Source organism: Limanda limanda, chromosome 1, assembly GCF_963576545.1.
Source record: "Limanda limanda chromosome 1, fLimLim1.1, whole genome shotgun sequence".
NCBI classification, from domain to species: domain Eukaryota; kingdom Metazoa; phylum Chordata; class Actinopteri; order Pleuronectiformes; family Pleuronectidae; genus Limanda; species Limanda limanda.
In genome coordinates, this window is record NC_083636.1 from 10,107,104 (window position 1) to 10,122,409 (window position 15,306).

A 15,306-nucleotide genomic window follows, 5' to 3' on the forward strand; every position below is an offset into this window, starting at 1 on the left:
TTTTTCAGCCTTAAATCAGCCTGTATGCATACAACATGATTTAAAGTACATTGTAAATCTGCATCTGACATTCATCAGAAATATGTGTGTGTGGGTGTGTGTGTGTATCTGACCTGCAGACCAGTGTCCGTGTTGCCCTTTGGCTGCGTGTGGTCGTCCATTAAGCCTCTAACCGTAGATAAGACCGAGTCCAATTCTTCCCTGAAATCCCTTTTCTGAAGGTCAAAGAAGCAGCAGATTGGGAAAGAGAAATAAATGGAGAAGTGCAGGTCATAACCAAATCAGACAGGCAAGACAACACTATAGTAACTATCTTTTATCAGGCAGGGAAAGATCATCCAGATGCAGCCCGAAAAGCAAACAAACGACTTATTATCTCAAGTTCCTAATGTGAGACAGAGATCAATCATTGTGTTTATCTAATAAATCCACAAAGCATACGAATAATGAGAATAATAGATAAAACTAAGTAAACTTTTTAAATGTTAGTCTTTGTGACAGCGTGATTTTAACAAATGCAGCAACTGATTCCACCTCAAAAACGTAACACATGTAGGCAAGAAAACAATGAGACCATCGTATTTATGCTCATGTCCGCTCTTCAACAATCTAGGGTCTGAGCTTCAGTCAAGGCTGATAAATTGCACTTTCTCACCAGTTTGTTCAGTAGTGTCTTGAACTCCAGCGCCATTTGTTCAGGACTGGGCCCCTGCAGCATCAGAAACACCTCTCTGTCCAGCGTCTCATCCAGCGAAGACGCAACGCTCATAGTCGTGGACAAATGGTCAGCGCCATTAGGAGCCTGAGGGAGATGGCAATTCATTAATGTGAATGAGCGCTTAAAACAAACCTTTCCTCAGTGCACTAATTGCAAAGAAGCTGGACATGCATCCATGTAGCATCTAATGCGCAGACAGCGTTTTGTATTGTGTGCAGAATACGTGGGAGGCTCAACAGTTTGTGGAAACAAGCTCCTCAGAGATGAATCACTTGCTTGTGGGCAAAAAACTCCTCAGAACAGCCGCTGGGGTAAAGGACTCTATAAACTGATATTACCTAACGCTGCCACTCCTGTGAAGTAACTGTTCAGTGAGAATATTATGTTTCTGTGCAGCAGCTTAAAACCAAATATGCCACCGAGGGAAAAATGAAACTTGAAAATTAAAATGTTAAATTATATACACATAATTTAACCAGCATACAAGTCACATGAGAATATTTTTTCATTCGTTTTGTGGTAAATCTGCAAAATCAAATACATTTTTTTTTTTTAAGTTGTCACAATCATGAATTATCTGTCAGTAACATAAAACCAAAGGACCAGAGTCCGAAAACTGTGTGAAGAGAAATGAGGATAAATGTCAGGATGCAAGATTAAAATGAAGAAGACGGAACCAACAAATGAGAGGAATGAGATTAAGAGCAAGGAGGAGAGGGTGAATGCCCAACAGTAAAGTTGATCAAATGAAGGGAGACAGCCAGAGCAGGGGAGTGCTGACCTCCAGTGGCGACTGAGCCAGAGCCAGTTCTGTCTGTAGGGATCCTGAGCTGCTCTGGTTCAACCTGTAGGCCACCGACAGGGACAGGCTGGCCCTGGGAGAGACGGGAGGAGGAGAGGTTACCAAAGGAAAGAAATTTATTTGTAAAGGTGGTAAAGGAAACATATTTTCCCCCACAAAATTGTGCCAACAAAAAATGAACCAAGGCAAGTGATTTTTTTTGTTGTAAGAGTTACAGAATTTGTTGACGAGTCAGAACAATGGTCGGTTCCACTCCCTCGTCACTCTTGGCTCACTTACCCACCGAGGTCTGGATGCATCATCTGAACCTGGCTCTCCAGCTTGTTCTTGTTTGCCCTCAGCAGCTGGAATCAACAAACAAACAAACATACAGAGGAAGCAACCATGACAGTCTATCTCTTTAGAGGTCAACAACACAGCTAACCCTATAAAAATAATAAACGTTCTAACCATTAGGTTTTTTATTGAATTTAAATAGGATCGTGGAAACAACAATCTCCTCCCGAAGATTGATCGATTGATTAAAATGTCTGAAATGCTCTTCTGTTGCAACACAAGGATTTTCCAGTGGGGAAGACAGAGTCTGAGAGTCGCTGTCCGATTTCAGATGAAGAATGAGTGGTAAAAGAGCATCTCGGAGGAAATAGGTTTTTGCTGCATAGAAGTTGAAATAATCATGTAACGTAAAGTGCAACTCACTTACCTGTGTGATGGAGGAGTATTCCTCCACTGCGGCCCTCAGCTCTTCTATCTGTTTGCTTCTCTGTGATAAGGAAGCAGAGGAAACAAGACCAGTTGGAGGAAGAGAGAAAATACTCAACAAGTCGTATCTAAAGAAAACCAATGAAGCACTGACCTCATGTATCACAGCCTCCTTCTCGCCAACGACAGTATCAAAGGAGTGGATTTGCACCTGACGACAGGGAGGGGGTGGGCACATGACAACATAAAGGAAACACAGCAACAGCGGATGCAGAATTTCTGTTGCGCACAAGATAGATTTACTATTCGAAGGTCGTTTTGTGAGGAAGGAGAATGCAAGGGAGAAGGACACAGGGCGAGAGGAGTATGAAGTGGCAGAGCAGAGATTTATTCATTATTTTTGCAGGGACAGAAAAAAAGTACCTGAAGGTTATCGTTAATGTTACACAGCTCGGCTATCCTCCTCTGGAGCCCGTCTGTCTCCATGGTGACCTTGAAGTTCTGAGGGGAGTAGGACAACCAATCACAACCTTTCTGTAAGCCGTCTATGAATGGCAGAAGTCAAGTCATTGATATCGCCTAAAGTCACCAAAAGACAGTGAAGTACCTCCTCCTGAAGAGAAGCAATCTTGACAATCAGACTCTGGTTTTCTCTCTCCTAAAAAAAGATATAATCAATCAATCAATAGAATCTGAGGAAACACAAGCTCAGTCCTTTGTCCACAGACTTTGTAAGATAATTTTTTAAGACCTAACACACTACCTGAGGACATTGTGAAATTTGTAGAATAGAAAATGTTGTTAAATATGCTATTTTCATTTAAATACTTAATTTACTCTAGGACATGGACTTAGGAAGAGACACGACATTCGCAAAGAAAGTTTGCAGTTTTTCTGAAGGTGCAAGTTCAATGTAGGGTTGGAAACTTGCCTTTGAAACACTTTTTTATATTATTTGTTGAAATGCGATAGGCATCAATAAAGTTATCTCTGTGGATTTAAAAATTGTGATGATCGTATTTCTACATATTTATTCAGTACCCATGAGTCTGAAATGAAGCTAAACCGAGAACCTCCAAGTGCTGCCTGAGTTTGACTGACCACATGTTTGCTGTGTGCGGAGGCGCGAGCTCTGCCCTCCTCTGTACAGCTCAGAGTCGCCTTCATCTCCTCCACCTCCTCATTGAGCAGTTTCTCCTTCTGGGCGAGCAGCTGGCTACTGTGGGAGGACGCGAGTCAACAAACACGTTTTGCGCTTCAGTAAACGTGTGCGTGCGGGCGTTCGAGTGCATCTTACACCCTGGCCTGGTTGCGTAGATGCTCGTTCTCCTCCGCCAGCCTCTGGTTGGTTTCCTCCATGCCCTCCACCACCAGCTTCAGCTTCCTCACCTCCTCCTGGAGCTTTTGGTTGCACATCTGGAGGTCAGCGACGCAATACACCAGGTCTGACGTTTCACTGAGAGGAGACAAAACACACACACTTATATACAGTGCAAGAGCTATGCAACCTAGCTATGTATATCTAACCCCGATAAGACATAACTTACAAGTCTACTCTGGATGCATCCCCTCCGAAGGCCTCCAAGCTTCCTGAGGTCATATTGAGCAGCACTGACCTCTTGGCTACAACACAGACAGACACAACAACACACAAGCATGAGTACAGGTGTGTGTATGAAGGGAAATGTAAAGCAAACATGAGTGTTTCACGTGCACACTCACCAGCCAGGCTGTCGATGATTTTGACAGAGTCTTGAGTGAGGTCGTTTATCGGTTCTTCCCTGAGTCAAACCATCAAAATGTGCAACATCAGTTACTTTCATGATTAAGTGTTATACTCGGACTTTCTCTTTCTTTGAACAAAGAACAGACTGGTTTGTCCGTTCAAAAGTCAGTTTCAGTAAAATGAAACTTTTCTGTGATGCAGTATCCATGATTCCTGTAATAATCTTCCAATAGACACCAACATGTGTCTCCTGGGCCACCTCTCAAATTGTAATCTCACACACAGTTCTATCAAGTTTACAGAAATCCTACTGGCAGAAAATGTATTGCAATGGAAGGGGAGTCAAAACTGAAATGCACTTAGATAAGAGTAAAGTTAACTGGAGTTACTCTCAACCCAAAGATCTCTCCTCTGATCCAGACTCTGCCTACTCAACTCTGTCTCCTTACATAACTCAAACTGAAAATATTAGCAGTTCTTCTTTAGAAAGAAAGCACAGGACAGGTGAAGATGATGCAAGCTATCCTCTCTTTTAAACCATGTTTAAGAGGTTGGGAAATACAAACCAGTGTATTCAAACAGTGACCATGTGGAGCAAATAAAGAAAGATAATCTAGGAATAATTCACACGTGGATTACAAAATGAGCTAACCCAAGAAAAACAGCCGGAAGCTGTCACCTCTGGAATTGTGAGACTTCTCTTACATTTATATTGAAATGTTAAAGTTTCTATGTTCAATACCTCCATATTAAACAGGTATTTGAGAAGGTAAAAAACAGAAGTGGCAGCAGAAAGCAAACTTCTTGTCCAACACACCCACTATTGAGTTAAGATATTTGGATTTCCATTTTCTCCAACATGCAACTGGTGAACCTGGGTTCAGTGCCTTTCTTAATATTTGATGAACCTCAATTTACAGAGATTTAAAAAATTACACCCTTCAAACCAAGACAATTCTCATTCCTACAAACAGGAAGTTGTACGGAGCCCTGAATGTATTTTTGCCGTTTACCCGTTTTTCCTGCAGTCGTCAATCCACTCCTTCATGACCGCATGGTACGTGTCCAGGTCTATGGAGACGTCTTTCTGCTCCGGATCCAGCATGTTGCAAAGCTCCTCCAGGCCGCTGTCTTGTGAGCTCCGGCTGGTGGTGTGCCGCAGGTAGTCCACAATGTGGGACACGAACACTTTACCTTCACAATGAGCACATCGTGAAAGACGTTTCAGAAAAACGTAACTTTGGATGATTTTACCCACTTTAAAACATCCAGTGTGACGCTCAGTACATTTAAGGATTCATAATTATTCTGTTTTGTGACGATGAGTTTTTCTTTTTCCATTATGGATTTTTCTTCATTTGAACTCTTCAAACCCTCCAGGCAATTTTTACTGATGTGGATTAAAGACGTGTGAGGTAAAAGTGTGGTAGCCATAGCAATTTTAAGAATCACAGTTTTTTTGCATTTGGTTTCATGCCCTGCTATCTCAGTGCTCATTCAGTGACAACATCTGTCTAATCACATATGTCTGACTCACTCTCAGGAGAAAGTATTAAAGGAACGTGGAAGTGCAACACATTTCCCAATAGAGGCACAAATAAACGATTATCTTATTACTTTCATGTTTACATACAACAATCTCCAAAACTGTTCAGTTAACAGAAATGTATTCAAATCTAATTACAATAAAATCTGTCGAAAAGCGACCATGTCTGAAATTGTTTTTATATCAAAAGACTGAAAGGGAAAAGCCTACACCTACCACCTGAACAGTAAAAAACAGAATGGACACAACCTGGGGTGTAAACAAATCCAGAGGTGAAGGGGAAAGAATTATTGACGTCTTCTTTAGTAATATAGAAATAGAAATATCATCACTACCTCTGCTGCACAAGCTGGTTCACTCCGGAGAAGCATTACACAGACTTTAACGTCCCTGCTCAGCAGATGAGGAAACTTGAACGGTCTTGTGCCAAAGGCGTCAGGCACGAGGAGAAGACACAGACAATATTGATACTATACTTCTCCTGTGAGTCTGCTGGAAGCTGTGGGAATTTTCTGCGACCTCGACACAGACAAACGGTCAGAGAACAGCCACTGACATGTTATAAATCCTCCTCTGGCTGCTGGAGGAGTCGGTGGGTCCCGAGCTTTAATGCATACGTGTGTGTGTGTGTGTGTGTGTGTGTGTGTGTGAGAGTGTGAGTGTGTGTGTGTGAGTGTACCTCGACGCTGTGTGTCACAAGCATGGAAGATGGTATCGAGCAGATTCTCCTCGCAGATGAGGCTGATTTCTGCCATATTCTCCTTCTTGTAGTTTTCAGAAGCCACTGAGATATCCCCAAACATGAATATGCCACACACACACACAAACAGAGAGAAAGAGAGACAAACACAGACACAGCACTGAGTTGTGAAACAAATCGAGCACATGATACGTCAGGCTCAGCAGCGGCTGTTATGGTAGAATGCAGTGACACCTAAGGCAGCAGACAAAGGCAGTTTAAAGCTACAAGCGACAGTTCTTTTTTAAATTGTAAAATGTAATAAATAACATTTTCAGAACCATTCAATTTATATTTAATGTAAATATAGGAAAGGCAAAGTCTGAGCTGTTTATATTAACCCCTGTTGTTCCCACCCTCTTTGCAGTTAGATTTGGTTTAAAGGCCTAAATGTTTGCTTTGCCTGGTTAGTAATCCAGTCCTGGGTGTAAAATGGTGCACTCTCCATATTTCTTCCTCTCAGAATTTCGCCGATTATTTAGCAAGAGAAGATCAAACTTGTGGTCATTAAATAAGTGTTACCTTGAAAAAATAAATGAAACTTTCCCCAAGAACAAGAACAAAGTGGTTCTCTAAGTACAGGAATCAGATTATCAAGTATTTCTTGCTACCCAGCAAACTAAAATGTGATTTACAATAAGTAATCAATTTTGTCTCATGAAATAAAATCTAAATCCAAGGTCCAGTTACAAGTTTATTCCCCACAGCCTTCAGCCCAGCTCATTCCTCTCCCGTCTGCTCAGCAAAAAAATAAAAAATGGACGTGACTAAAAGACCAGGAAAAGATAGTGAATGGACCTTTTGTTAGTCAATTATCAATTTTATGTTTGTGCTCTGCTCCTCCCTACCTCCATCTCCCATGGAGAGCCGTCTCACTACCAGAGCAGGGTAGGCCAGCTCAGAATCTGTGGAGTTCGTCGTCTCCGCAGAGCAGAAGTTGAGGTTGTAGGAGAGGGTGCCGAGACTCGGCGTGAAGGTGCGGGACAGAGGCGGGCTGCTGCTGCTTGGCCTCTCGCTCTCAGACTGCACAGGCTGAGGTCCTCGTGTGAATGTGAAGTAAGAGGCGTCCTTGGGTTGGCCTGTGGGCGTTGAACAATACTTCTCCCACGTCTTAACTTCTCTTAAATCGCTCCCATCTGCACCTCGCCTCTCTCCCAGAGTGCTAGTGATAGTGTATGTGATGTTAGCTGGTGTTTTTGGGTTGAGTTCAGGGGTGGAAGGTGTTGACAGAGGGACAGCGGGACCCATACTGCTCTTCTGGGAAGATGCAGAGGTCGGCATCCCACTCCCAATCACCTTCTCCTTTACCTTCTCCTTCTTCCCCCTCTCCCCTTCGTATCTGTAGAGGGCGCTCTTCTTCAGGATGGCTTCCAGATTGTGCCTGAGGCCACACTGGGGGCTGTCGTAGCTGCTCGAGGAGAGCTTGGGAATCTGGAAAGGTGTATTGGGCTCTCGGTCACCACGCCACTGAATGGTCTGCAGCTTGCGGCAGATGCTGTCCACTGGGTTGTGTCGTCGACTTGGCTGCGGCGTGTAATAGTCCATGCTGCCGAGGGCAAGGCTGCAGCGCTGGCTTCCTGGCAGGAGGAGAGACTGAAGTCTGAAGAGAAAGGGACGAAAAAACATGTTTTGTTTACAGAGTATAATGGAGACAAAAAAGCAGAGAAATACAAAGAATTTAAAATATACATCTCCCTAAATTAGGATCGAAACACATGACATTTCAGTTTCATAACTTTCTCATGTGACCAAATCAGTATTATTTCTCTCTCTGGTCTGCAGTGAAACAACACTCATATAAAAATATAAATAAAATATTGCCCAACAAGGCATTTGTAGGTGTGGGATCACTTCATATTTTTAAGCAAATTGCCATCATTCTCCTCTGCAGGACATCCTGGTGTTGTTCGCTTGAATATTTAGAATTTGGCAAAACTGCATCCGGCACTCATTAAACAATTAATTAATGAGTACATTTGCTAAGAAATAAACTCGGGAACCTGCTTGACAACCTACAACATGCAGTCATGAACTGGAGATAAGAAGAGATGCTCTTGAGTTTGCATCGGTTTGCGAAGGCATACTGCTGCGAGCAGTTGTTTTCAACACTGACTCCTGCAAAGACTGTGCTCCGCTCAAGTTTGACTGAGCCCAAATCTGGAAAACGCTGTAGCCTCATCATCTTCTCTACCATCTGATATCGGACACCTTATCAAAGAGAAGCAGCCCAAGTCAAGGCATAAGAGAGGCTAGTATTGACAAATCTGGAAATGGCCCCTTGAAAAGGAAACAAAGGTCTCCAGCCTTGAACCAGAGTTTAATATAGAAGTTCTTTTGAGAAGGTCTGTAACGCAAGCAAAGGGAAAGAAAGGATGGAGGGGTAAGGAAACAGTGTAGAAGAGGCATCACACTTTTAACTCTCTGTCCACACAAACTGATGAGACAAATTATTATACATGAGTGCATAGAAATCCATAGAAATTTAGTCTATATAAGTGACTGTAGATAGAAACCAGTCCACAGGGTTTCTGGGCAATAAAAAACATCAACTACTTCAATATGATTTCCATTGTTAGAAAGACAACCAAAGTTCAATGCATATCGATATATTGCTTATGCATTGTGTAGGGACAACACATGCTTTGCTGTTTAGAAAGAGTTATAAAGAAGAGTTAAAAACCACAACCTTCACTCTTGAGGGAAAATAATAATTTGAACTTAAAATAAATAACAATAATGTGACAATTATCACGATAATTATCAAGATCTAATGGTTTTTGGGGGATATAAAACAATTTTGGGGTGAATAAATAAATAATAAATAAATAAAGATTTAAAAGCATATTTAAATTGAAAACATTACCTGCTTAGGCTCAGGTGTGCAAAGAGCTAATTCATTCACAATACAATAAATCTACAGAATGATACACAATTTCGTAAAACAAAACAAGAAAAAGCCAACATTAAAGTAAGAAAATTGGTAAGACACTGCAAATCACGTTTTCACGTCAATGTGAGTCCATACAAACAAAATCACAATGACCACAAGGCTTTAAAAACTCACCTCCTGTGTCACTGTCTCAAACCTCCTCTGTCTGCAAACAGCATATATGTGAAGATGTGTTTCTACAAATGTCCGCGACCAAATGTTTGGATCCACGCGCACACGCAGGTAAATTCGGATCTCAAGCGCACGAGACGGAAAAGAAAGAGTTAAAACCTCAGCGGGTGTTCACGAGGCTACAAAACCAGCCTGCACTGCCTCCCTGCGGCTGGAAGTGAGTACTGCACCAAACACTCCCACGCACAGTGATGGTGCTGTAAATATTCAGCCCAATAAAAAAACAAGAGCAAGGCCACTCCCCACCAGAGAGAGTTATACAGAAGTGCTAATCCATAAAATAAATGATTATGTATGGGGAAATAAATAAAGATTTATATAGTAAAGTCTTCACATTATGTTGTGTTGTTAATATTCAAAACTCCAACAGAATAAAACAAACTCGATCAAGCCCACTCCCCACCAGAGAGAGTTACATACTCCATAAAATCTATTGAATAAATGATGATGTATAGGAAAATAAATAGAGACTTTCATAAAATACGAAAGTCCAACAAATTCTCCTGGAGACAGGAATAGCTCAGCCACGTATGCAGGCCTACTACTAATCAGGATGTTTGGTGTCACAGCAGCACAATGGGACTGGTTCAACCTGTAAGCCGTTTAGCAGGGACAATTTGAGGTTTCACCATCTCTCTCATTTCCAACGCAGCCTCCCCTCAGGGTGAAACATCTCTGCTCTGCCTGTTCGGGAACCAAAAGCTCTGACTCTACGACACTAGACTCTGCTGTTGACGTGCACGCTGGGGATAAATATTGGTGACGCACTCAGACTGTGCTGTAATCTGGCAGTGAGTGTAAGTACACAATATTAATTACTTACGCTTAATCTGTCAGGTGATATTGTGCTGATGTGTTTGTACACATACCGAAATCTGTTGTGTTGACTAGTTAATTGTGTGGTGTCATCATATAGCCTGTATGTAAAGACATGGCTTTCATACTACAATGTGATTGTTGATATAATGTGGCCAAAAATCGGAGCAGTGACTGATATTATGAGAAGTCTTACATATATGCAGAATACACATTTAGAATTCACAATCCAATAGTTTTGGATTTTTTGTTATTCAACATAAATCAAGGATCAAGTTTGTCTATATTTTTTCTTAAAGGGAAAAAACATTTTCTCAAGTTTTTTTTCCAACAGATATAAGATTGACTATATCTTTTTCCAAAAGGTAATACATTTTCATATTTTTTCTAACATGCATAAGTTTGTCTATTTTTTCAAAACAGGGATAAGTTTGTATATATTTTTTATAACATCAATACGTTTTTCTAAAGCTCCTTTCAACAGGAATATGTTTTTCGATAAAAAGGATCACGCATTTAAATTTATGTTTTTTTCCAGCAGACAAAAGTTTGTCTGTACTTTTTGGTTTAACAGGAATAACAGGAAACTGGAATAGGTCTGTAGTATTTTGTGACAAAACATTATGTGTATCAGGTACCTTAATGAAAACTCTGAGTGGTTTCACTGCTCACTCTGGTCAGCAGGTCTTACATTGCACTGCCAGCCCAGTGGCTTAAAACGCAGTTATATCATTATCATCACTGTATTGTGGAAACTTGTTTTCAGTGAAGCAGCTTCTCGCCCACAACATGGCTGACAACAGAATTCCAAGCTTTCAGGTAAGGGGACAAGTTTCCTTAATAGCTTTGTATGCATGGTATGCATGGTCGTCTTCAGTTGTAAATAGCACTGTTTACATTTTGTTGAGCCAAGAGCACCTACCCTCATCTGCTGCCCCAGCTGCAGCATCTTGATGATTCCTTGACTTCCTGACACTTGAAACCCCGCCCTGTTGATCCGCAGAGGAGATCTTCCAGAGACGCTTCTTGTCACCGTGCTGCCGACAGCAGCGTAGAAAGGCCTTGAGTTATTCAGCTGTGTTCTTATCCTGAACAACGAACGTAGAAAAAACGATAAAAAAGTCAGAGTCAATCCGAGCGAGCCTTTTCTGAGGCCATTGCTCGAAATCTCAACACCCCTCAGACAGAGTAACATCTCATGCTGTCGCCATTTTTTAGGGGGGCAAAGGACACGACGTCCACTCAGGTACTCGTCCTCCTCTTCCTCCCGGTGCAGCCTGCTCAGCAGAATCCACTTTCCCAGCTCAGGATAAGTAGCTGGAGCTTTGCATGTTTTCTGACCCTGCACGTTTGAGCAGTAGACAGCAGGCTGAGGTAGAGATTAGGACAGACATGTGCACACAATCACAAACACTCATCAGGACGAGTGTTGGTTCGGGTTGGGAGTCGCATGCCATTTTTATAGTTTGCTGTCATTTTTTATCTTGTGGCTTGTCCTGAACCCTGAGGCCTTTCATTTAAGCAGTGGTGTATAAAGTACTTGAAAGCCATACTTGAGTAAAAGTACAGATATCCTTCTTGAAAGTGATTCCGTTAAAAGTAAAAGTCACCTGTCAGAAAATGACTTGAGTAAAAGTCTTAAAGTCGCTCATATTAAATGTACTTAAGTATCAAAAGTATCTGGTGTTGAAATGTACTTAAGTATCAAAAGTAAAAGTACAAGTACTAAAATTAAAAATACTGAGTGCTTTTTATAGTAGGCCTATACAGACACAAAACAACCCAAAATTGTTCTCTTCAGGATTTATTTCAACTGACTGGAAAAATTATAACGACACTATATATATAATGTATAATTTTACAAATTTTGAACCCGAGATGCTGAGGTTCAAATAGTATTGGACAAGTGGATCTGAACTTCTAGAGACAACAAACAATCAACACAACAGAATAAACAAGTGCCTCTTGAGTCTGCTTAAGAACACTAATAGGCAAAAGTATAACCACTAGAAGATTCTGTAAATATAACTAAACAAGGACCTTGCATCAGTAGCAGGAGTGATACACAATGCCCCTTACGATAACTCAGAAAAAGGGAAACTAGGCACACAAATAAGATAGTTTCTCTTTTGTTAACAGCCTGGACAGTGCTAGTACAAAGAAGAAAAAAATCACTGGACACAGTTTAGTTTGGCTGCCAAATTTCAGACTGAACAAGGAAATAAATAATTGAACACCAATGTTTCCAGGATTGCTCAACCCTGGAAAGTACTAACTAGGAAATACAATTTCTAAAATTTCTAGGACTGCAAAGCAGCACTGAGCGGGCCCGAGCACTTGCACATTCTGAAGTGTTGCATGCGTTTTGCCTTTTGCCTGAAAAAATAATAACCAGCCCCACTTCTCCCTGGCCATGTGTTCTCTGTCATCTCCCCAGACCTGCCCTTCTCCATGTCTCCACCTGATGTCACCGCACTTTCTTTAATTTGTCCTTTTTATTCCAAAATTCCACTTGAGGTCCATTAAAAAACCTGAATTGTGTGCGTGAATATGCAGTCGTCCGCGACACAGTGTTTGTTTTTGGTTGTGCTGGCTGAAAGTTGTTTTTGTGTTTGCTTATATAATTTGTTGTGTTGTTTGTTTTTTTTTGTTTACATGTACGTGTAAGACTAAGCAGACATGGCCAACCAATGATGGTCTATTGGCCAACAGTTTTCGTTTAAACCAATTACTTCCAATATTTGCTTTAAGGAAAAGCAGCCAGAGAGCGAGAGAGAGGTGCGCTTTGCGTAAAGATGCACGTTGAGCCAACCTCCGCTGCTCAAGTAACGAGCCAGTTTTGAGAATGTGAGAAGTAGAAAGTACAGATATTTGTGCCTCAAATGTAGCGAGTAAAAGTTAAAAGGCGGCAGGAAAATAAAAACTCAAGTAAAGTACAGATATGTGAAAAATCTTCTTAAGTACAGTTACAAAGTATTTCTACTTCGTTACTTCCCACCACTGCATTAAAGCAATTATAAAGACGAACCATTCAAAAGATACTGCGGACGAACAAACGCGACAGGATGGTTTGATGCCCTGTGCTCCCTCTTACTTTCCTTCACTACACACCAGAGGGATGCTGGGTTTTCAGCCAACTCCATATTTATAGCCACTTAATCCCGACACTGGCTGGAGCGTGTGTGAACTGAGGGAAGCAGGTGAAACAGTGAAGACGGATTATCGCTCACTCACAGAGGGCCACTGTTCATCTACGCCTGCTGTGTTAATGTGCCAGTTGTGATATCAAAACGACAGTTGGTTGTTTGTAGATGGTGTTGGAGCAGATGGTCTCGCCTCATTTGGAGAAATGCGACTATAAGTCTTCATGTATTTATTTTCTGAAGAGATTATCAAAAAAAGCCACATAGAAACATAATGGGAGAAATATGCAGTTCGCTGAGCACTTTCACACACGGCTGTGCTGTGGTTGCTCGCCACTTCCTAGTACTGTAATCTGGGATTATGGTGCAAGCAACTCTCTGCACCGGAAGGTATAGGGGATAAGGGGCCAGTCTAATCCCAGCCAACTGGATCACTCACTGAATGGCGAGAGGCGTCTCTTCAGGAGAAGGATCACATGAGCAGAGGTGTTGCGGAGCAGCAGTTAAGACTCTGTCTTCTCTTGATACAATTCTCTCATCGCTCTGGGCCTGCTCTGACCGTGGCACTACGGCGACAGTATGGAGACACGGCAGAGTCAGAGACCACGGTGCCAATCAGACGCTACACTATTTGGCATCGAGCCATGACCTTTGAACTCTGAACGTGGGGCTGTTGAGACAGACGGCATCAGAGCAGGTTTACCCTTTTCCTGATGGCGTGCAGCTATTTGAACAGGAAGAAACAGATGTTGGGGGTGAGGTCCTGAGTGACCATCAAACAATAGGTTGTAAATACTTGAGGCCTACAAGGCTCAGCTGAAACCAGTTCAACCAGTTTCAGTCTTAAGTCACACCTTCTCTAGACAGCCTGGAGCCTCGCCTTGGTGGGGAAAGCATCTCCTGAACCCCCACTATGCCCCCCCCTCCAGCAGGGCCTGGTGGGGAGATGTTGCAGGCCGCTCTGCAAAAACCCAAATGAGACTCTGAAACGCCCACTGAGGTCGAATCCCCGCCCACTAAGGTCGGGACCCTGACATCTAATTGGCTGAGGGCAACACTGACCCTTGACCCCTCCTCCAGGGGGGCAGGTACCTCCCAGGTAGAACAAAACCCCTGTGCTCCCAGAAATCTGCCTCTTTTCCACGCTGCTCAAGTTGTTTTCTGACCTCAAGAGGTCTAACCACACGACTCAGTAACTAATGGAGGCGATAAGACGTTTGTTTTATTCATTTCAATTCATTTCATTAATTTCTTCTTTTACCTTAGTTGACGTTTTTAGTTTGAAAAGGACTTTTCCTGTTTTAACTTTTAAAGACCAAACAGGAAATTGCTCGCTGGACGATCTCAGACTGTTTCCTTTTCCACGGACTTTACTTTTCCTTTTTCCAACGATCTACAAACGGCTTCAAACCAGCCGTCCCCTGCAGAAGCGCGACGTTCATCCCGCTGAGGAGTAAGAGGCAATCCACTCCGTTCCTGTAGACCAGCACGTTCTCCGCTGTTACAGAAGAAAGGCGAAGTTTCATTCCGTCAAGACAGCAGGAATAATTCGCTTCCTTTTCCGGTCCAGCGGCCGAGCCAGGAGCTCCGCTCGTGAAAGAGACCACGTGATTCACTGGCCCCCGACACATTCGCGCCGAGTCGCAGGCACATCGCGAGGGTTGTACAGTAAGAGACTTGATTATCTGGGCAGATACGTAGCATATTGTTTAATATTTGAGTGTATCTTGTTGATGGAACTTCCGTGTTCCATTGTTTTAGCCGGCCACTACTCCGAGCCGCTACTTCCGGTTTCCGGTTTGATCGCAATGTTTTGTGTTGCAAGTAAATAGGGCCGCGAGAAGCGCCTCCGCCCGCACTGTTAACGTCTGTGTGAGTCTGCAGTGATTTCACCGATCAGAACCTCGGCCCACAACGCTCGCTTGAGGGCTGAGGGGTGAATCCCTGTTAACTCATCTCAGGCGTATTTTTTTTAAGAGCTTCTTTGAACTCT

At 42.4% G+C, this 15,306-nt stretch overlaps 1 protein-coding gene across 1 annotated transcript in view; it reads right to left on the bottom strand.

Annotated features, from left to right (window-relative positions):
• lrmp (lymphoid-restricted membrane protein) overlaps positions 1 to 7,781 on the bottom strand; it is a 27,655-nt gene extending 19,874 nt beyond the window's left edge. Inside the window, exons 1-15 of the mRNA XM_061077345.1 lie at positions 7,078 to 7,781; positions 6,174 to 6,283; positions 4,962 to 5,142; positions 3,945 to 4,003; positions 3,770 to 3,845; positions 3,520 to 3,678; positions 3,324 to 3,441; positions 2,830 to 2,880; positions 2,646 to 2,723; positions 2,377 to 2,433; positions 2,224 to 2,283; positions 1,800 to 1,864; positions 1,500 to 1,593; positions 656 to 802; positions 114 to 215 (exon numbers count right to left, since the gene is read on the bottom strand). Of these exons, the coding sequence (XP_060933328.1) occupies positions 114 to 215; positions 656 to 802; positions 1,500 to 1,593; positions 1,800 to 1,864; positions 2,224 to 2,283; positions 2,377 to 2,433; positions 2,646 to 2,723; positions 2,830 to 2,880; positions 3,324 to 3,441; positions 3,520 to 3,678; positions 3,770 to 3,845; positions 3,945 to 4,003; positions 4,962 to 5,142; positions 6,174 to 6,283; positions 7,078 to 7,778 (2,058 nt within the window). The 5' untranslated portion in view covers positions 7,779 to 7,781. The remainder of the gene's footprint in view (positions 1 to 113; positions 216 to 655; positions 803 to 1,499; positions 1,594 to 1,799; positions 1,865 to 2,223; positions 2,284 to 2,376; positions 2,434 to 2,645; positions 2,724 to 2,829; positions 2,881 to 3,323; positions 3,442 to 3,519; positions 3,679 to 3,769; positions 3,846 to 3,944; positions 4,004 to 4,961; positions 5,143 to 6,173; positions 6,284 to 7,077) is intronic.
• Between the last annotated feature and the right edge of the window lie 7,525 nt (positions 7,782 to 15,306).